The 21,276-nt window shown below is 39.7% G+C and overlaps 1 protein-coding gene across 3 annotated transcripts in view; it reads right to left on the reverse strand.

Moving 5' to 3' along the window:
- The window catches only part of PDE4B (phosphodiesterase 4B), a 597,589-nt gene that overhangs the window by 102,334 nt on the left and 473,979 nt on the right, over positions 1-21,276 (reverse strand). For all 3 annotated transcript variants that reach the window (XM_023210049.1, XM_023210055.2, XM_023210064.2), the window contains 3 exons: positions 18,462-18,498; positions 18,282-18,352; positions 10,011-10,060 (listed from right to left, as the gene is read on the reverse strand). In XM_023210049.1, coding sequence (XP_023065817.1) covers positions 10,011-10,060; positions 18,282-18,352; positions 18,462-18,498 — 158 coding nt within the window. The remainder of the gene's footprint in view (positions 1-10,010; positions 10,061-18,281; positions 18,353-18,461; positions 18,499-21,276) is intronic.

Consider the following 21,276-nt stretch of genomic DNA (forward strand, 5'->3'; position numbering starts at 1 on the left):
TACAACTCAGGGGGCAGAGAGAAAATAGCATTATCTGACCTGGCTGCCTCTAAGATTCAAATAAGCTTACTCTGTGGACACAGCCAAAGAGGGGGTAGGAAAAATACAGAAAACTCCAAGGGGTGACTTTTGGTACTTGTCGACAGCTCTGGCTGGGAGGAAGTCAAGACAATAAACCAAGAAAAAGATCCAGTGAGTTCTGTTGCCTGTTCTCTATTTTAAGGGGACAGTCCCTGCTTTGTTTCTCTCCTCTTGGGTGAAAGACTGTTCCCTGAAATGCTCCTGGCTTCCGAGAACAGTTCTGGAAGCAACTTCATAATGTGCCGGCTCGGGGTTGATCAGAAACAAGCAAGCAGAATTCACCCTGCCCCCAGGATCATACCCTCTTGGGGAAGCGGGAGGCAGAAAAAGGAACTTTGGTGGTCCTCTTCCTTCCTTGTCTCCTAGCAAACTTTCACATTCATTCTTCTCTAGGCTAGCCCCAACCTCCTTTTTTATCTCCCTCTCTTCCAATAAAGAAAGGAGAAGGGGTTAAAATGTGTATGAGGTTGCTTTTTTCTTCTCAGCAGTAATTGGAGAGGGTGTAAAGTTTTTCCCAAAAGGGCCAATCCTCTTCCTCTTCCTCTGTGGACTCTGCTAGTGGGTTTTGTCCTCTCTGCAAAGGGAAGCTCTGCACCAGCTCCTACTGTTACTCCTTGCTAAGCTTCCTGGGTTGTAATACCTATGCCTGAATAGGTGTGTACCAACCCTGAAAGATGTATTTCAATACAACTTAGATGTGCTGTACGAGCTGTAATTATGCTATCTTATAAAGTGGCATCCTCTCAGGCTTATGCAAGACAGGGCTCTCAGTTAACTAAGATTTGGTTTACCAGAAATCCTGAATAATTTGACAATCTCTTTTGCACTCTGCTTTTAAGAGAAAAAGCTGTATTTAGGAGTGTCCCCATATATTTGGTATCAGCTCCACTCTCCGTCCTGACTCCTCAGCTTTCCCGTGTATGAGCTGGAAAATCCTACCTTCAGTTCTAAAACTATTTCTATATAACCAGATTTCTATGGTCTCGGGAGGAAAAAAAGTCTTAAACTTCAAAAATGATTCCCTTTAGATTGTATTATTATGGAAGCCAAGTAGACCAGAACCTTCTAGAAAGATCTCAACAGGGCTTTCTGTTGTGGTTCCCTCCTTATACCAGAAGGCTGGGATCTAGGATCTTAGCTACCACATATTGGCGGCTTGCTATGTGCTGGGTACTATCTGAGGCATGTTATGTAATGCTAATAACACCAATACCAACACTGGGACGTTCTACGTGGTTTATACATGTTAACATATTGAATTCTTACAACCAAAACACAAAATTTCCATCCTAATTTTGGAGATGAGGCAATTAGGACATACAGAGGTTAAGCAATTTGTCCCAAGGTCACAAAGTGGTGTAGCTGGAATTTGAAAGAGGCAGTCTGACTCCAGAGTCTCCACCCTTAATCACTATATAAAGTTTTTCTCGTTTAGCCCTCACAACAATCTTAACATATAGCATATTAAAATACCCATTTTCGGCCAGGCGCGGTGGCTCATGCCTGTAATCCCAGCACTTTGGGAGGTCGAGGAGGGTGGATCACCTGAGATCAGGAGTTCGAGACCAGCGTGACCCACATGGTGAAACCCTGTCTCTACTAAAAATATAAAAAATTAACTGGGTGTTGTGACATATACCTGTAATCCCAGCTACTTGGGAGGCTGAGGCGGGAGACTCATCACTTGAACCTGGGAGGCAGAGGTTGCAGTGAGCTGAGATTGTACCATTGCACTCTAGCCTGGGAAACAAGAGTGAAACTCTGTCTCAAAAAAAAAAAAAAAAAAAAAAAAAGCCCATTTTTCAGAAAAGAAAAGTGAGTCTCAGAGAAGTAACTTACCTGAAGGATTAACTGAGTTCTCAAACCAATTCCATTCAATATGCTACTTGAGTGCCTACTTTGTGACAAGTACAATGCCAGGCACTAAGAGAACAATATAGTATGATAAAAATTCATATTTAGTTGCTTAATTTTCTTCCATTTCTTTTAACACTGCCACTTCTTCCTGAAGTAATGGATAACAAAGAGTTCACTTCAAGTGCCTTGAAAGTCACATATTGTCAAGATTAGCAAGGGATGTGAGCACTATGCACATGTCCTGAGAGCTAGCAGATATTTCAGAAAGTCTGAACAAAGCTGAACATGAGCTCAGTTCCTTTCTAATCTTATTTGGTGCAGGCATGGGCATTATTCATCCTTATTTGTTCATTTCATAAATATTTATTGAGCATTTACTATGTCCCAGGCTTTATGCTATAAATTGAGGATATAGAAAAAGATGATTAGTATTTGAACTTGGGATGCTTTTAGTTTAGAATGGGAAAAAAATGAAATAATTACAATACAGTATAAGTATAATAACAGAGATTTTGAGATAATAATTAACAGTAATTTTGGGTGAATTGCAGGAGGTATATTAAGAAGATGAAGGATTAAAAGGCACTTTCCAGATGGAAATGGGTAAAGGAAGTAGCGTTTTTTATGCGTATAGTATATATCAGGGGCCAGGCCCTGAATTGAGACTATATATTTATTTTAATCCTGAATCCAAGAATCAGATGATATATAGAATTTGTTCACAGTGACAATGTGAGAAAAAATCCCTGAGCTGAATATGTAAATGATATTTTGGGGAAAAGGCAACCAGGTAGAAGAAGCAGCATATATGAAAGCAGGAAAGCAAGAAGATCCTGGTGTATTTCAGGGACGTATACTCAGTGCACTTCAGCCATCAGTTGTGCATGGGGGTGGCAGCGTAAAGTGGGAGATGATGACAAAGAGGGAGAGCAAAATTCTAAAGCCTTTTGCATGCCTGGCGAGACGTTTAGGTATTATCTTGAAGGCAAAGTGTAGCTAAAAAAGAAAATAATATAACCATAATTGGGGTTTATAAGAATAGTTCTACTTTGAGAGGTTGAGGTGGGCAGATCACAAGGTCAAGAGATTGAGACCATCTTGGCCAACATGGTGAAACCCTGTCTGTACTAAAAATACAAAAAAATTAGCTGGGCATGGTGGTGGGTGCCTGTAGTCCCAGCTACATGGGAGGCTGAGGCAGGAAAATCGTTTGAACCCAGGAGGCTGAGGTTGCAGTGAGCCAAGATCATGCGGTTGCACTCCAGCCTGGCAACAGAGTGAGACTCCATCCCCCGCCCCCCCCGACCCCCAAAAAAGAAGAATTCTAATACCAGAATGGAAGCTGGTTTAGAGTGGGGAAAGAATGAGGACAATAATAACAAGTTGGAGGACCACCATAATACTTTAAGTACAGGATGATGGAACAATAAACAAACCAGAGGAAGTAGGGGAGAAAAGGAAAAAGAAAGATTAGAGAAAAAGACTAAAGGAATTGACTGTGGTAGGTGAAGAGGGAGATAAAAGGGTGGATGATGAAGATGCTACTCAAAGTCAGGAAAACAGGAAAAAGGACAGTTGTGTAGGGGAATGAATTTGGGTCTCCAGATGAACCAAAAGGGGTTACCAGAGGTAGTCAGGTGTCTGGCATTTATATACAAACTTATCGATAAGTAATGGGGTTGGGGGTGTCCAGGGAGTGAAGGAACAGGACTGAGGGGGGAAATAGGTTCTAAAACCAAGGGGATAGTTTCTGACAATCAGATTTGGAGAAATTTTCTGCTCCAGTTGTCTCCCTAACTTCAATCCTAGAGGTGGAAGAGTCCAGATAGATGTGTGAGGCAAATCTCTGGCTCTGACTCCTGGGGCTGTGCAGGTAAATAGAGCTGTCAAAACTGCCCAGAAAGAGGCAGATGTTTCCTAAAGGGTTCTGCCTGCCACGCCTGGGAGCTGCATGGCCAGGCTGCAGGCAGGCAGCAGCTAGGGTTTGGGAGGACACAGGCACGTGGACAGCCTCCTGTGGGAGCGCTGCGGATGAGGCAGCTGAGCTGAGAGAAGTGAAGCTTTCTTCCCAGCCTCCTCCTCCACCCTTTGCTGCAGATTCCCAATGCCACAGCACAGTGCTAGCTGCATAAAGGTTGATTCATAGATGAGGGGATGCAGCTACATGCCACGCAGAGATGGCAGAAAGGACAAAAGTGTGTGTGTTTGGAGGAGACTGTTTATTCAAGGAACTATATATCAAACACAACCTTACTGGCAGACAATAGTGATTTGCCTAGATAATTTATGCAACCAAGTTAACATCAAGATGGGCTGTGTGGAGCAAAAGGTGAGACTCATTTTTGAAAGTGGGGTACTTCCCTTCACGGTCTCAATTACAGGAGATGCTTTTGCACACAAAACATTCAGGCAACAATATCTGGGTATCTGCTTGAGCCTACTGTAACCAAAGAGAAAGAAAGGCCGGAATTAAAATGCAAAAGAAAGAAAGAAACTGTGTTTGGAGATAGGTCTGCTACAGTATAAACTTTTTCCTTTCTCTGGCTTACTGCTATAGCAAAACCTGATGGTTGTCTTTGTAAAAAACGTGTCTGTATCTAGGTCCCTGGCAGCGATTTGCCTCTGGGAGGGCCAGCAATCTATTTAATGACTCCATTGACGTCAATAGCATAACTGAAATACTTACTAACATGCATGATTCCAACTTTCAAGGGGAGGGTGGGTGGATGGTGTTTCTCGGCAGTACAAAAACGTGAAGTGGAGTCAACACGGAACGGACTCCACTGTTCAGGCAGCTAGTGACAACTTAGATGCAGCTCTCATCAGTTTCATTCAAAGAGAAGAAATATTTATGCTAAATTTGCAAATTAATTTTAAACTAGTGAAATAACCATAATAAGCAGGATGTTCTATTTGACAATACCTGCTTAAGGGAAACATTTTAACGTTTGCACTTTAGCTGAAGTATTAACGTTTTTATGACTACCAATACTTAATTTTAGATACGTATGAAATACTGCAAATCAATATAAACAGCTCAATGTTGATGCTCTGGGGTAAAATTTCACAAGAGGGCTATTTTAGACAAAAACAATTATTATAAAACAACCATTTGGAAATTATTCTCAAAATAACTGGGGCTTTTCTGGTGCATTTGTGCTATCATTTTCTATGCAGGCTGTCTAAACACTGAAGGTAAGTAATTAAGGCAATTATTGCAATAATTCAGCACTCATAATTCAGAATAAGGAAGAAAACATCGTTTGATATTTCTGACTTTTTCTTTTTCCTTTCCTTTCTTTTCTTTCCTTTTTCTTTTTTCTTATAATTCCCTCCAATCCTTCCTTTATCATGACTGGTCACAGCTTTTGGTCACAAGATTGATTTTATTCCTATTTGTCCATAAGTGTTGTAATCCTGCCTGACAGTTCTTGCTTAATGTAGAAACCAAGCAAAGGTTCTGCTTATGCTGGGCCTCATTTCCAGTCATCTGATGCAGCACCGCTCTTAGGCTATTGCTGTGGTTCTCAGAGAGCCCGTTACCCATACACACATAGACCCTGTCTCATCACAGGTCCTGAAAGCTCTGACAAAAAATGAGAATGGAATCAATGTCATGACTTTCTGAATTCCTTAAAATCGCAGATAACTCACTGACCGTCTTGTCCACTACTTGAAGAGACCCTGCATCTGGTACACTCACATGAACCTCTGGAAGGATAGTCATAATCAAGTAAAGTTATGGGCAGAACCCATATGGAGAAATATGTTTCCAAAGAAACATATTTCTTCTGTTTTATCAACAGGTAAAAAGCCAATTCCTCCCCAGAATGGCCTAGACACATATTAAAAGAAATGCATTCCGTAAGCACTGGAAAAACCTTAATTAAGCCTGTTTCTCACATAGGCCAACCTATTTCAGGCTTTACTGGAAAGCTCTATACTGTCTCATCAGATTTCTCTGAACACGGTCTTTTCTTGAAATGCATTCTACTTGGCTGGTGTTGAAAACCACCATAAATCAAGGCTATGGATATCCAGGCTTTGATATCATTAGTATCTGCAGCAATCTGGCTTGAAGTCCTTAAAGTGATTCCCTAGTCATTTTGTTGCTATGGTTCGCTGTCATTTCCAGTGACCCATAGACTTCTGTGTTGTTTTTCTTAACATCTGATCTGTTTCCAGTGGTAATGTTCCTGCTCAGTAAATTTACTGATAAATTTTAGAAAAAGAAATTTAGTAGAGAGCACCACATCTTATGTATCAAGTTGGCTGCTAAAATATTGTATCCATGATACATATTATTTTACATTAAGACACATTTATATGACTCAGATGTGCTAGTGATTAAAAGGATACTTCTCCAGTCCCTCTATAAAGCAAAAGAAATCATTCTGTAAAGACAGTTGACACTTGATAATTTATCTTTTCAGTAAATTCTGACTGTCACGACATATGTATGATTACAATTGAAGAGCAAAGGATAGGATGGCGTGGGAAAAGGGGGACAATTATCACACACATGTGTGTATGCATGCACCCCATTTTCCTGTTGCAAATCGTTTTGGGACCCGAAATCCTGAGAATTACTTCAATTTTCTGTTGTAAATATGTACAGGTGACAGAATTCGAGTTCCTCCCTTGTTTTGGAGTTTTCTTTCTTCTTCTATTTTTTCCTTTCTGTTTCAATCCTTGAGCACCATGTAGGGAGAGCCTGGAATTTATGCTTGTGAAAGGCAAAATGTGAAACAAATTCAGATGCTCATTAAACTATAACATTGGCATTTTCGACACCCCCAGGAGGATTTACTGTGTCTTTCTCCTCAGCCTGGGAGCATATGACTTCCTCGTTGTTCCTTCTGGGCTTAAAATTCTCCATTGCTCTACTCTGGTTTTCTTATTCAAAGTGCTAAATGCCAGCTTCTTAGATTTCACTCTTTTTGTTCAAAACCTGTATGAACACACTAACATATATAAGCAGTTATAGAGTGTGTCTCAAACCTCTATTAACTTCAGTGCAATAACTAATTTTTCATAGAGAAAAAACACAATTTGAATACTTTTCACAGCAATAGAGATAAAAATACTGGCTTATTATTAAAATTTTATTTTATATGTATTTTTCTTCACATCAAGTCCCTAAATTTTAGTATTTCTCCTGGTCAATTCAACACTTACTGTGTTCTTACTATGTGAAAATAATTACACAAAAGCACCACGAGTGATAAAAAGATAGATAAGCCATAGTCCCTGTCTTCAAGAGCTTTATCTCCAATGGGAGAGACATACAAGAAGCCTTGAATTAAAGTATATCAGATAATTAAATTGTTGCCATAGCAACCTTAATTGCTCCTTAATTTAAATAAGAAGCAATTATGCCAACTTAAGAAAAAATAAGATGTCTTTGCAAAGGACATTTGCATTGAGCCATGAGAGCTAATAAGAACCTTGGCTGGATAGTGAGAAGAAGGGTATTTCTGGTGTGTGTGTGTGTTTTTTTGAGACAGAGTCTTGCTCTGTCACCTAGGATGGGGTGTAGTGGCATGATCTCGGCTCCCTGCAACCTCTGCTTCCAAGTTCAAGAGATTCTCCTGTCTCAGCCTCCAGAGTAGCTGGGACTACAGGCACGTGCCACCACGCCCTGCAATTTTTGTAGTTTTAGTAAAGATGGGGTTTCACCATATTGGTCAGGCTGGTCTTGAGCTCCTGACCTTGTGATCCGCCCACCTTGGCCTCCCAAAGTGTTCGGATTACAGGCATGAGCCACCACGCTGGCCGAAGAAGCGTATTTCAGATAGTTTTCCTTTGATTTATCTATTTAATATTTCTGTTAATAATCAATTTATAAAAGTAAATGTACCAATTTACCATGGTTTCTGACAATTAGCTTTTAAAATAAATTGCATTTTTTCTTCTTTATATGTTCAAAAAAATAAGGCATTTTAAGATTTGGTATTTCTCTCTCTCTTTCTCTCTCTCCTTCTGAATTGTTCCTATACAAGAATAGAGTTATCTAAGTCAGGCTTTCTGGGTAAACTGGGTTGTTGCTAAATCTGTTTAAATTATTGTAGATTTCTTGTACCTTTTATCTTGGATTTCAATTGAAATACATGAATTCAACTTCAGTACTGACAAATAAAATCCTGATCTTACTTTTTGAAGCAGCACTCCAGTTCTCAATTCTGTTTGCTCTGAGCCACTTATTTTTCATTCCCCTTTAAAGTTTCTATTTAAACACACCTCTTTGTCATATGCTGATAAATATTAAAATAACAGGAAAAATCTGCCTGACTTATTTAAGCTGATAATAAGAACAAAACACGGGATGTGTGTCTCCTCCTTCCTTTCCTAACTGTGGCTAAACGTTAAGGAGATTTTGAAACCCATAATTATGTAATAATTGGTATCACTACATTCTCTTCCCAGCGAAAAGCCAGGATTTTTGTAGTGTGCCACAGAGACAGAAGGAAACAAATTGCCTGAGTGGTATTGTCATTTCTTTGCTCCATTGTTTGAGAAGACTTTATCAAAAGAAGCCCTAGTTGTGAAGCTGTAGTTGCTATGCCAATAATCACAAAATGATCTTTCCAACCACATCTTTGGTTAATGAGCTAATTTACAGAACCATAAATTTTACATATTCTCCTAATGTTTGTCAGTATTTATTACAAGAAAAAGAAAACATAGTCTAAATATTCAAACTGATGTTGAATATTTGGCTAACAGAAATTTGTCTAACAGAAATGTGAGCAACATTGCCTCACTGGTAGGCCAATATGATGAAATGATTGGAGTTTCAAAACTACCTCCTTTGATCTCCAAGTATGTAACACGAGTTATATGTTAAAACATCCTATTTTGTTTCTTTCAATAACAGTTCTAAAGGAAATAGCACATGTAGCACGCCAGGTTTTTGAAGTTCATAGAGTACTGTTTACTTCTTTGTATTTCATGTCAGAGGGCTCTAGAGTAAACTCACCTTTACTTAATATCTTTCTTTCACTTTTTTTTTCTTGTTCTCAATCTTTCTCTTATAAAAATATTTTTAAAAGCATGCACCACAAATACTTCAGAAGCCAATGAGCCAATAGAGTCTGCTCCTTTTGCTCCCTTCTTTTAGAAGCTGAGCTTTTGCAATGCTTCCGTTATACTTATGATCAGGATACCAGAAAGAAAACACAACAACCAAGTAAGAAAGATTTTAAGTATGAAGCGCTGCTGGAAATAGAAAAGCGTGTGAGGCATTGTTAGGTGTCAGGCATTAGGTGATCTCAGTGTGAGTTCATCTTAATTGTTTCTCCTGTGGTTTTTCTCAAACCTACTGCTACAGTAGTAGGGAACAGATTTAGGAGAAAACATTATTTGGACTTTAACAAATGTCACAGAACTGGTTGCATTTTGTGTGAAGAAGAATTTCAGTTCAACACAACTCCATGGTGTTCCTTCAAGGTGACCTTTCCTCTCTGCAGCTCTCAACACACCAAGAAAAGTGGATGCACTGTTCTGAAAGATGAGAGGTTAAGTTCTTAAAAAACAAAAAACACCATTGAGGAACAAAGTTGGATGCCCTCCAAGAGAAATGATTCGTGACCTGGAAAGAGCCTTTGGTTTCACACCTGGAAAGGATGTAGATTCAAGTGGGATCTATAGTTGACTTTAAGAGGGAAACCACTAACATATCCGCAGGGGCCCTCAGGCCAGCATGGGGCACCTTAGGTCTTTGAGGTTAGCTCTCCTGTAGTTTATTGGGGCCATCAAGCTGAGGTCAAGCTGCACTGTCAATACAACTCTGCCTCCTGCTCCTCTTTGGGGAAGGAGCAGCATTACCCCACATTTATCATGTTCTGAAAGCCTGCAAATACAATGGGCAAATTATTTAGTACTGCTTTTAATGTGGTTTTAATACAGTGAAGTAATGCTCCAGTGTACCTTAGAAAAAAGTCACCAAGAGGCATACTTTTGAGAGCCACAATATGCAAACAATGCTATTGTTCTAAAAACCAGTTCTGAATAAGAGGCACGTTTATTATTCTATCTTGAAACATCGAGATAGACCTTATGACATGGCCTACCTTGCGGGTTGACTCTGGAGACAGGAGGCTGACTAGCAGCTGGAGACCTCCTGTGGAGACAGACAGAGAAGAGAAGGACTGAGTCTGCGTATCAGAACTCCCCATTCCACCCCCGACACCCCACCCTCATGGTTACTGAGGACTTTTCCAGGTCATAATGAACGTTCATGTAGTGACATAATGCTATCTCCGGAAGGCAGGCTCCTGTAACCCGGGTAGATGACTGTAATTCTCTCACATCCAGATGGACTGCAATTCTCTCACATCCAGATGGCCTGGAATTTCCCTCTGCAAGGCCTCAGGATGCTCTGACTCTCCAGGAAGGAAGTTGTTTACTCCGGGTCCCCAACCAGCTCCCCGTTTTAGGTTTTGCTGTTCCAAGAAGCCCTCAGAAAAGGAGTCGCTCGCTCAGGCGTCACTCGAAATGTCAGAGTGAACCTCAATTCCTTTGGGCAGTGCTGTAAAAAGTTACAGCCAGAGGAACCCTTAGCGATCAATCGCTTCAGGTCCCTAATTTTTGTACCTCAGGAGACTGACACCTAGAGAGGTGAAGTCACTTGCCAGGATCACACAACCACTGGGAACAGTCATCCAACTTGCTTTACTTAGGGAACAGAATTTACATGGAGGAACTGGGACGTCATTCTATGTCATAATAAGCCTGCTGATGTCAGGGGTTAAATGAAACAAGCAAACCCATGTTCCCATAGTACTGGGGCTCCTCCTTTTTTCTTGGTTCTTTTCCTTTCTCTGCCCCAAATCTTTCAATTTCACTGCTCTTACCAGTCTTCTCATGTTCTGCAGAACTTCTACCAGACTCCTGTTTCCCGCTGCATTGCTGGAGAACTTCTCAGGAGTACTATTGAGCAGGGCTCTCAAACATTAGGGTGCATCAGAATCACCTGAAGGGCTTATTCAGACACACTACTGGGCCCTGCCCCCAGAGTTGCTGATTCAGTAGGCCTGAGATGGGCTTAAAAGTTGGCCCTTATAAAAAGTTCCCAAGTGGTGCTGATGCTGCTGGTCTGAGGACCACATTTTCAGAAATACTGGTATTAAGGATTCTCTGCTCCGCTAAGTAGTAACAGGATATTTCCTATGAGCAAGAGAGTGAGACTGTAGTCTAGTGGTTCTCAAATATGGATAAGCATCAGACTCATTAGGGGAGCTGTTAAATTTCTTTTCCCAACCCTGAAGAGTCGATTTCAGTATATCTGAGATGAGGCCTGAGAATCTGTATTTTTCACTTCTCTTTGCAGTCTCATGCACAGGCAAGTTTGAGAATGAAGTCAAATTCTAAATGACAAAGAACAGCCTACATTGTTGTTGCTAAAGAAGAGTCTTCCTACTGGTGTGACCACAAAATTATTTCCCTAGGTTTTTCTGCTGCTCTAAATTAATCTCTGGTCCTTTAGGGACAATCTAACTTGTAGGTACCCACACCTAGTAGTCACAGTCTATAGACAGGGTCCACATCTACCATTAATTTACTAGCTGGGTGATCCTAGGCAGGGTAGTTTTAAACTCTCAGTGGTATGAAATTTTCACATGTGACAAAAGAAGGGAAATTATCATCTAATGATTGTTTTTCTCTGCTAGGCTGTGCTAGGTACTTCTTAGCTTCCACTGGGAGTATTATCACCCCATTTTAAGGATAAGAAAACTGAAGCTCAGAGAGGTTAAGAAACGTACTGACACATGATTTATAATTGGTACAGCCAGGATTCAAAGCTAAGTCTTTCTGAATCCAAAGTGCATGCTCTTTCCACTATAGTGTATGCTGGCAACACCTGCACTAATACTGAGGGCTGTTTTTCGGGAAAATTAAGAGATTAAATTCCAAAATCCTTAGTCTGGCATTCAAAGTCCTTGCTCTCTAGCCCCAACATCCTTTTTCTAGCTTATCTCTCATAATTCCTCATTGCCTGACATTTCATCTCAGACCACTGACTGGCTGTGTGCTCTCATGCATCCTGTACTTCTCTTTTGTAGCACTTTAAAATTATAGCTTAAATAGGCTTTGTCTAGTTAGTGTTCAGTACATAGTACCTTAGATTAAATGTAAACATTATGTGAGCAGGGAACAACTTGTTTACTGCTTGATCCCTGGCACCCAGGATGGTCCTTCATATGACAAGCATTCAGTAAATACTTACTGAATAGAAGAATGAATGAATGAGGGACAAAGCTGACTCACACTTGCCAAGGCCAAACTTGATCACCTCTTTTTCCCTGAATATGTGCTGCCCCTTTCCTGTCATTATTCAGACCATTCATTCCCCTGTCAAGGAAGCTCTCTTCACACCAATCTACCCATCAAAGGTTAAGTTACCCATCAATCCCTCTCCAAAGGATGCCATCCTCTTAGCCAAGAGTGGTCTCTCTAATCTCTCCTCATGCTTTATTTGTATCTTTAGGGTCATTTCTTCATGTTACAGTCCATATTGGCACATATTATCTCCACTAGTAATCTGTGACCTGTTGATGGCAGGATTCAGTTCTGATATCTTTGCTTACATACTCTTCAGGTCCCACCAATTTGCCTGGCAAATAGTAGGAACTCCAAAATGTTAATAGAATGTAGATTGAATAACCCATTGATGTGAAAGTGATTTGAGAACCAAATACTCTATATGAATATTTTATATGGTTTCTTTTCCACATACAATCTTGGTTCTATATGCCACTTGCTGTTCCTTGAACACAGCACTCTCTTTTGTTGCTGTGCCTTTGCACACATTTTGCTCAGTTGAACACTTTTCTTTAAATGGCTAGCTCTTTCATATATCCTAGGACTCTGCTCAGGCATTACCTCCTCAGAGGAGCCTTCCCTCTGTGAGTGGCCCTCACCTGTGTTCTGTAGTTTCTGTGCTTACCGAACCATTGCATTGCTCATTCTGTATCGCATTTCCCATTTTCCTGTCTTTCTCTTCAACTCATCTGGGAGAAATTTAAGCAATGATTGAACATTGTGCACAACTGTAACACAGGGATCTGGCATAATATTTGGTATGATGTAGGTACTCAACACATATGTACTGGATTAATAATACACTTTAATAATTTTATCTTGCACCTTTTCCTGAGTTCCAAAGAAGACTTTTGTGAAAGAAGACACTGAACTAGGAGACCCTAAATTTTGGAAATCTCTACTTTCTTTACAGCATGTCTAATCACAGTGCCCAATTCTCTCAATGACTTCTTGGAAATTACACATATTATGTAAATTCTTTTGTCTCAGAATTAGTTTTGAAAATATGGCTTTTATTTAGAGTTGTCAATTCAGATAAGCATCTCTGTGTGGAAGCTTTGGAAAGGCAGGGACCATGTTTATTTGGGTTTGTCAATTATTTATGAGACCTGGTGCAAACAAGATGCTCAGTACATTTTCAATGTTCTGTAAGTTGAGAATGCCAGACAGAAAATTGTAAGGAGTGCCAGAGGAAAGTGGTATTGGTTGCTCAGTCTCCAAAGTCCCTAACTTATGAAAGAATCATAAGAAGTTATGTTGCTGATTGCTGAAGACAGTGACATAAATAGGGAAGACAATATGGCCATGGCAGTTCATACTTTCCAGCCCTGAATAGCACAGTGGAGAGAGAACTGGACTGTGACTAAGAAGACAGGAATCCTAATCCTGGCTCTGGCACCTTCCCACTGTACAGCCCTTGGGCAATTCATAGAACCTCTCAGTTTCCTCCTCACTTGAGGAGAGCAGGCAGCAACTAACATTTACTGGTGATTTACAACATACCAGGTCCTGTGTGAGGAGTTTTACATATATTGCTTCACTTAATCTGAGGAAATTTGGCTAGGTTCATTCCAGCTCTGAATGCTCAAAATTTCATGATCCTCAGCTAATTTAATTCACATGCCAAAGTACATACAGCAATAAAAGACAGTTTGGATAGATATACACCTAAAAAAAGTAAGTGGTTATTAATCCTTTCCTGAAGATTACATACATGTTGATTAAATTATGCTTTGGAAGAATGTTAATACAAAGAAGTTACATGGTTGCCTGATAGCCACACGTGATATTCATGATGTTGATGACAGAGTTGATTGATGAATGACATCTCTTTGCTCCCAGCTCCATCCCCTGGCTATCAGACTGCTGAACGGTGGGCACACTCACTCATCCACCTGATTACTACAGCAGCCTGTTTAAAGTCAGCAAATGCTTTAAGAATGCTTATCTGAATTAACAACTCTAAATGAAAGCCATATTTTCAAAATTAACTCCTGGGACAAAGGAAGTGTAGGTTTTAATTTGTAGCCAAGAAATACAGGTCCAATCAAGCATCCCTCAATGGGATATTTCATGAAGGTGCAAGGAAACCACCTTAACAGGAACTTTGAGATTTCCACCCTTTGGGTGGTAAAGCACAGGCAGACAATGGACTGCTTTTATGCAGAGCAGAGCCAAAAGATAAAAGAAATCTTGACTTATGAGAAGTATAGTTCTATGTGGGAGTTCCTTTTCCTACAATAAACCACACCAACCAGATGTCTCATGAAAATCACTCCTAGGACATAATTATTGCTTAAATGCTGCATTCAAGGCAGGGAGTGGCACCCTGGATCCGAAGTCAAGTATCCCAGAAAGAAATATCTGAGTTCCATGAATTCTACAGTTTCAGCTGTTAAGATAACTCTGTGTATGTGTGTGTGTGTGTATGTGTGTGTGTGTGTGTGTGTGTGTGTTGGGGTGGGGGGAGGCATTCCAGGTGGAGGTTGTATCCATTCCTGCCAAACATTATTGTCTTCAGTTCCTTCTCTTGGATTTTCTTTAGTAGTTTGAAGGTATTCACTATCTAGAAATAAAATGGAGTGCATTAAAATGGACGCTCAGTTTTCCAACCTGCCCCTGCCAGTCTTCTCCGGAGATGGCTAATTGATTTCATCGATTTCAGCTCCCTGGTGTCTGAAATTCATTATTCAGGACTGAGTCTGAGCTAGACTGCACCACTCTCAACTCCCTTTGGTGAAACTCCAGTGGCAAATGTGCCCTGTCTTGAATTTTTGTTGGTGACAAGGTAGTGCTTGCAATCAGTAACAGGATCAACTCTGTACACATGGGTATGAATTTGAGAAAGATCATTAGATACAACTATCTTACCACTGGAGACCTACTTTGTGTGATAAGTATGGCTTGCTTTGGACCAAGGGTGACACAAGGGGCCGTGATTTGAAGGGTAGTCCTCAGCCAGAGTGTGGGAAGGGCTGTGCTTCAGCTATGCTATGGCAATTATGGTTTTGGGGTACTTGGTTCCTAAAGGTTCACAAGGACCAAAACCCTCAAGGGTGTGGAAAGACCTGATTATTGAGAAAGTAGTTTCAGTTGGCACAGCTTATTAATCAGCAGGGTTAGGCTGAATGTCCTAATACTACTAACAGAGGTAAAAACCCTCAAACCCATGCTAACAAATAAGAATGAGAACACCACCACCCACCCGGTCTTCTCCCTAGTGCTGTGCAATGTAGTGGTTCTCAGTCCAGCCATGCTTAGGAAGCCTTTAAAATGTGTCCATATTAATCCCTTCCCCCTTATTCCCATCTCCATCAATCTGGTTCAGAGTTATACCCTCACATTTAATTCCTGAAAATACTATTTTAGCTACTGTCTCTATCTTCAGGCTTTCTGATCTTCAGGTATTCCTTAAGTTCTTCCTAAATGTCTTTCTGTTCCAAAACCTTCCAGGGGCTTCTTCCTATAACCCAGAAGACTTAACAGGTTTGGCAAATGAAAAGAGCACTGCAGTGACAGTCAGGATTCCAGGTTTCAAGGAAAACTCTGTTGCCCACTAGAAGCTGTACATTCTTGCTGAAGTCATTTAATCTCCCTAAGTTTTGTTTCCTTATCCTTAGAGTGGGAGTAACAATACCTTTATTCGTTCAATACCATGAATATCATTTATGGTGATCTAAGCTGACATAACAGATATGAAACCCCCAAAGTGTTACACCACTTCTGGATTCAACAAGAGAAATGTAACGATCCATTATAATAGCTCACATTTATTGAGCACCTACTTCGTGCAAGATGCTGTTTTAAGTGCTTTGCGAATATCAATTCATTTAATCCTCACAACAACCCTATTTTACACATTAGAAAACTGAGATATAGAGAAGGTAATTAGCTTTCTCAAGTGTATCATTTTCGAGGGGGTAGAATTGGGCTGTGAAGCCTGTAATCATGGCTCCAGAGGCCATATTATACAAAGAAAAAACATAGAGAAGGGATCACTCCTGCAAATATAATTTTCTAAATAATTGGTGGTCTTTCCTCCAACAATTATTTATTCAGAAATTCATATATGTGATGAATTTTTATGAAGCACAAACTGTATGTCAGGCATTCTGCTATTCTTGGGAATTCAAGAAAAACTAAACCCAATTCTTACTCCTAAGGGGCACACAATCTAGTGGTGGGCAGAGATCCATAAAGCAAGTGATAAGGTTTTCAGAGTACTCTGGATCCAAATGAGGGCCACTCAGCCAGGTTTAGTGAGGTCAGGGAAAGCATCTCCGTGAAGGTGATTCTAGAGATGGGACATAAAGACAATCAGGATTTGGCCAAGCAGACACTGGCAAGTGGAAAGAGACATTTTAGGAAGAAAGAACAGTAAGTCCATAATGAGGATAGAGAAGAGAGCATGCCGAGAACAACAGACCATGAATTGAACATAATTCCACGTGGCTAGAGACCTAGTCTGATTGCTTACACTGCATCCCCCGGCATTTTATATTAGAATGTAAGCCCTAAAAGAGGAGAGAACTTGTCTGCTCTGGTCACTATTATATTACTAGTGTCTGCTACTGATGGGGGTGCTCAGTAGTTATTTGTTAAATGCATATATCCATGTATGAATGGATGGTATGTGCTAAATAAATACTTGTCGGATGGATAAATAGATAAGTAAGTAAATAAATAAATAGATAGATAAATAAATACATAAATGGAGTTCTACTCCAAGAGAGGCTGGGACAAGCCTCTAGATTTCATATACATTGCACTAAATATAAATCCAAGCAACTATCAATCAAATTAATTTGTCTTGGGTGCCAAGCACCAGCATTTAAACTTTATCTTAATAACACTGGACTGCTGAAATGCCTCAAGCTGAAGGGTGACACAGTCATACAACATGTGAGAAAGATCACTCACATGGAAGTTTGATCAGAGTATACAGAGTCATCTCACAGGAAAGCCAAGTCATAAAACAATGAAAAGAAAAGCAAACATTCAAAGCAGGGTTTATTCCCACTTTTAACAAATCTATTCTATGACAATTTATATGAAAGCAAAGTAAAGGACTGAAAAATAATTTCACAAAGACGAGAGATATAGGATAGTCTGTAGTGAACTCTGGCTGAAAAATTAGATGTAGGTTTTGGCCCTGATGTGTCTCTAACTTATTGGCCCTGATGTGTCTCTAACTTATTGGCCCTGATGTGTCTCTAACTTATATAGTAGCAAGTCACTGGATTCTTGAGAGCTTAGGTTTCTCCTAAACAAAGAGAATCAATGGTCTCAAAGGCCTCCTCCAGCCCTCTCATTCTAGGATTACAGGTTCTATGACTCTCTGACCTCTGTGATACTTTTTTAAAACACGCAGAAGAGTGAACAGAATAGAACTTTTAGCTTAGGCTCATAGATTTGAAATGATTTTGGAGAGAGTATTACTGCAAGGAATATAAAGTTCAAACCCTTCATTTTATAGATATGGAGATCAAGGATCAGCAACATTAATTTAAATGCCACGATCATATAATTAAGTGAAGGTGAAGGAGAAGATAACCCCACACTTATTCATTAAACTGCATGAACTTGTTTATAGACAATCAAAAATTAGGCAAATTGGACTTGAACTTTTTGCTACATTTAATTTTAAGTTTGAATATCTGAATTCATTAAGAACTTACTCCAAAAGACTTTTAATAGAATTTATGGCCATTACTGGTCAAAGTGGTAAATGTAAAAGTCAACAAAAAATAAAATCCTCCTCTTGTTCTTTCATTTGTGAATTCCTACTGGATACTAAGTCTTATCGGTACAAAGACTAATAAGATCCAGACTAGGTTATTTTTAATGTTGTATGAGTTCTAACATCTTATGGTGATCCATCCTATTTTCAAATTTTAATGTGTATATTAACTTAGCTTAGAGGGCAATTTTCCATGTGATAGTTGTATTTTTTAATTGCTGCTCAATATATCTTGCCTTTATGTTAGGGATTCAAACTCCACAAAAAAGTCAATGCTTACTTGTTAGATGTACCATGAAGGTTTGTCAGTACAGTGAAGTTGTTTCTCACACTTCGCAAGCTGGCAAGGACCTACAGGAAAAATGGTTAAAATGGTTAAGGACAAAAGAAGACAGACAGCCAGGTTCAAACTTAGAAACCAGCAACAGTGAAAGCAAGCCAGGGCCAGCATAATACATACCTGGGCAAAAGGAGTTACAATCAAGTCATCGCCATGTCTAGTGAAAAGAGAAGAAAAGAACCTTTAGAAATTTACTTGAATTATAACTGTGACATACAAGCTATAATATTCAATTTTATCAGTGTTAACAACACAAATGTTACACAAGTTCTTCTACCTGGATATAAGGCAGGACTCATAATTTGGCCTGAAAGTGTATCCCAAGAGCTTGAAAGGAAAAAATTAGTACCAGATTCATGACTCCTGAATTTACAGTGACTACACATAAAAGCATTTGCTAGTAAGCATATATCCTCAGGATATATTCCCATTAAATAACAGATCCAGAGTACTGTAATTTAAAGCGACTTGTGGATTTTGGTTGCCAGAGCCAGGAAATTCAAAGGGAGGGCTGCTCACAGGGACACACACAGTTGGAAAAAATGGTATAACAGTCTGGATAAAGGTTAACTTTGGACTTCCTGGCTTTTGTTGATTCGAACCACAGCTTTAATGCCATTTAAACACAGATTTCTGTCTGGAAATCCCATTACTTTTTGTTTTTAATATAACTTTTTTCTTGAAGTACCTAAGTAAAAGCTTTTAATAGGAGCATATGGCTGAACCAATCATAATCATACCATTGTCATTCCATTTTGTCCCAAAGAACTGATTAAGCTGTACCCAGTGTTATGTAAATCTGTATTTAGGAAGAGTCGAAAATGTGTTTTCAGAAGTGCACACTGTCTCTCTGGCACATGCTTTGAGAAATCTACATAAACCCACATTCAGCAATCTCTCTATCGAAGGTACTAGAAGACATGCTGGTTTGAGCTATAGTCACAAAATCAGGCCCTTTGCCATTACAGTGTGAATCATCGTAGCAGCACAGAAATTAGTAACAGTGAACCTTCCCTCAGCATCTGGCCTACCTTCCCTGTCCTCATAATTGTCACACAAATATGACACCTTCTTCATTAACTACATTAGTGCAACCAATAATTATTAATCGTGTGCCATGTACCAGGCACCATGCGAGGCCTGGGGCTCCAGAATTAACAACATATACATCCATTTGGGCCTCTCCTCTATCACAGGCTTTTAACTTGGCATCTTATTTAATATGATACTTTTATTTTCATCTTTGTCTTTAACTAGAAACCTCTGAACTTCAATTTAATCTGGCAAGTTTCTTCTGTGCCCCCTTTGTACGGTGACAATAAAAAGAATACTGATAAGGAGTAAGCATTCTTTGTGTGACTACTACTGTCTGCCAGGCCTCATGGTAAGCAGTTTACATGCATTATCTCATTTAACTATTGTAACAGGGCTGTGCGGCAGGTACTCTTAATATTGCTATTATATAAATGACATCAATCCACAGAGCAGTTAACTAGCACATATCTAGTAAGTAGAAGAACTGAGACTGATTCCAAATGTAAGAATTTAGACCATTTGGTTTCAAAAATCTGTGCTTTTAAACACTATGCTTCGTTTTTGTTGTTGTTGTCATTATTTTGTTTTGTTTTGAGACAGGGTCTAGCTTTGTCACCCAGGCTGGAGTGTAGTGGTGTGATCTCAGCTCACTGCAACTTCTGCCTCCAGACTCGAGCAATCTTCCCACCTCAGACTCTGGAGTAGCTGGGACTACAGGAACACAACACCACACCAAGCTATTTTATTTTATTTATTTATTTATTTATTTATTTATTTATTTATTTATTTAGTATTTTTCTGTAGAGACAGAGTATTGCCTTGCTGCCCAGGCTGTGCTCAAGCAATCGGCCCACTTTGGCCTCCCAAGTGTCGGAGTTACAGGTGTAAGCCACTACACCCAGCCTATGCTTCCTATTTTATGACTTGCTGCATAGTTGACATATCAAATCATACAAAATATTCATGATCTCCAAAATTAAAACAAAGTAGGGGAGACAAATTATTTTAAAAACTGTAATAGACATTTTAATATAGAATGAGAATTACAAACAATGGGTATACTTCATGAAGTCCAAAGGAAACATGATAATTACAGGTTAGAGAAAGTAGGAAAGTCTTGATTGAGTGAGCAGTGTTTCAGATGAACTTTGAAAGATTTAAAAAGTCAGGGATGGTAGACGTTGCCAATGAAGAGAAATGACAGGAACAAAGGCACTGAAATGAGAAAATACTGAACACGCTTATTAAGATCTTTGATGGCTATTTGGGTGGAGAAGAGCATATTAGCTATGGACATAGAGAAAAAGGATAGAAGGTCCCCCATGCTCATATTATGGACAGTCCGGGCAAAGATTATAGAGTCAGTACTTAACTCCATAGAAATAAATGACCCAGGCTGGGTGCGGTGGCTCATGCCTGTAATCCCAGCACTTTGGGAGGCTGAGACAGGCGGATCACCTGAGGTTGGGAGTTCGAGACCAGTCTGACCAATGTGGAGGAACCCTGTTTCTACTAAAAAAAAAAAAAAAATTAGCTGGGCGTGGTGGTGCATGCCTGTAATCCCAGCTACTCAGGAGGCTGAAGCAGGAGAATCACTTGAACCCAGGAGGCAGAGGTTGCAGTGAGCCGAGATCACACCATTGCACTCTAGCCTGGGGCAATAAGAGTGAAACTTTGCCTAAGAAAGAAAAAGAAAGAAAAGAAAGACAGAAAGACAAAGAAGAAAGAAAGAGAGAGAGAGAGAAAAAGGAAGGAAGGAAGGAAGGAAGGAAGGAAGGAAGGAAGGAAGGAAGGGAGGGAGGGAGGAAGAAAGAAGGAGAGAAGGAGAAAGAAAAAAAGAAAGAAAGAAAGAAAAAGAAAGAAAGAAAGAAAGAAAGAAAGAAAGAAAGAAAGAAAGAAA

This window comes from Piliocolobus tephrosceles, chromosome 1 (assembly GCF_002776525.5).
Source record: "Piliocolobus tephrosceles isolate RC106 chromosome 1, ASM277652v3, whole genome shotgun sequence".
Taxonomy (NCBI): domain Eukaryota; kingdom Metazoa; phylum Chordata; class Mammalia; order Primates; family Cercopithecidae; genus Piliocolobus; species Piliocolobus tephrosceles.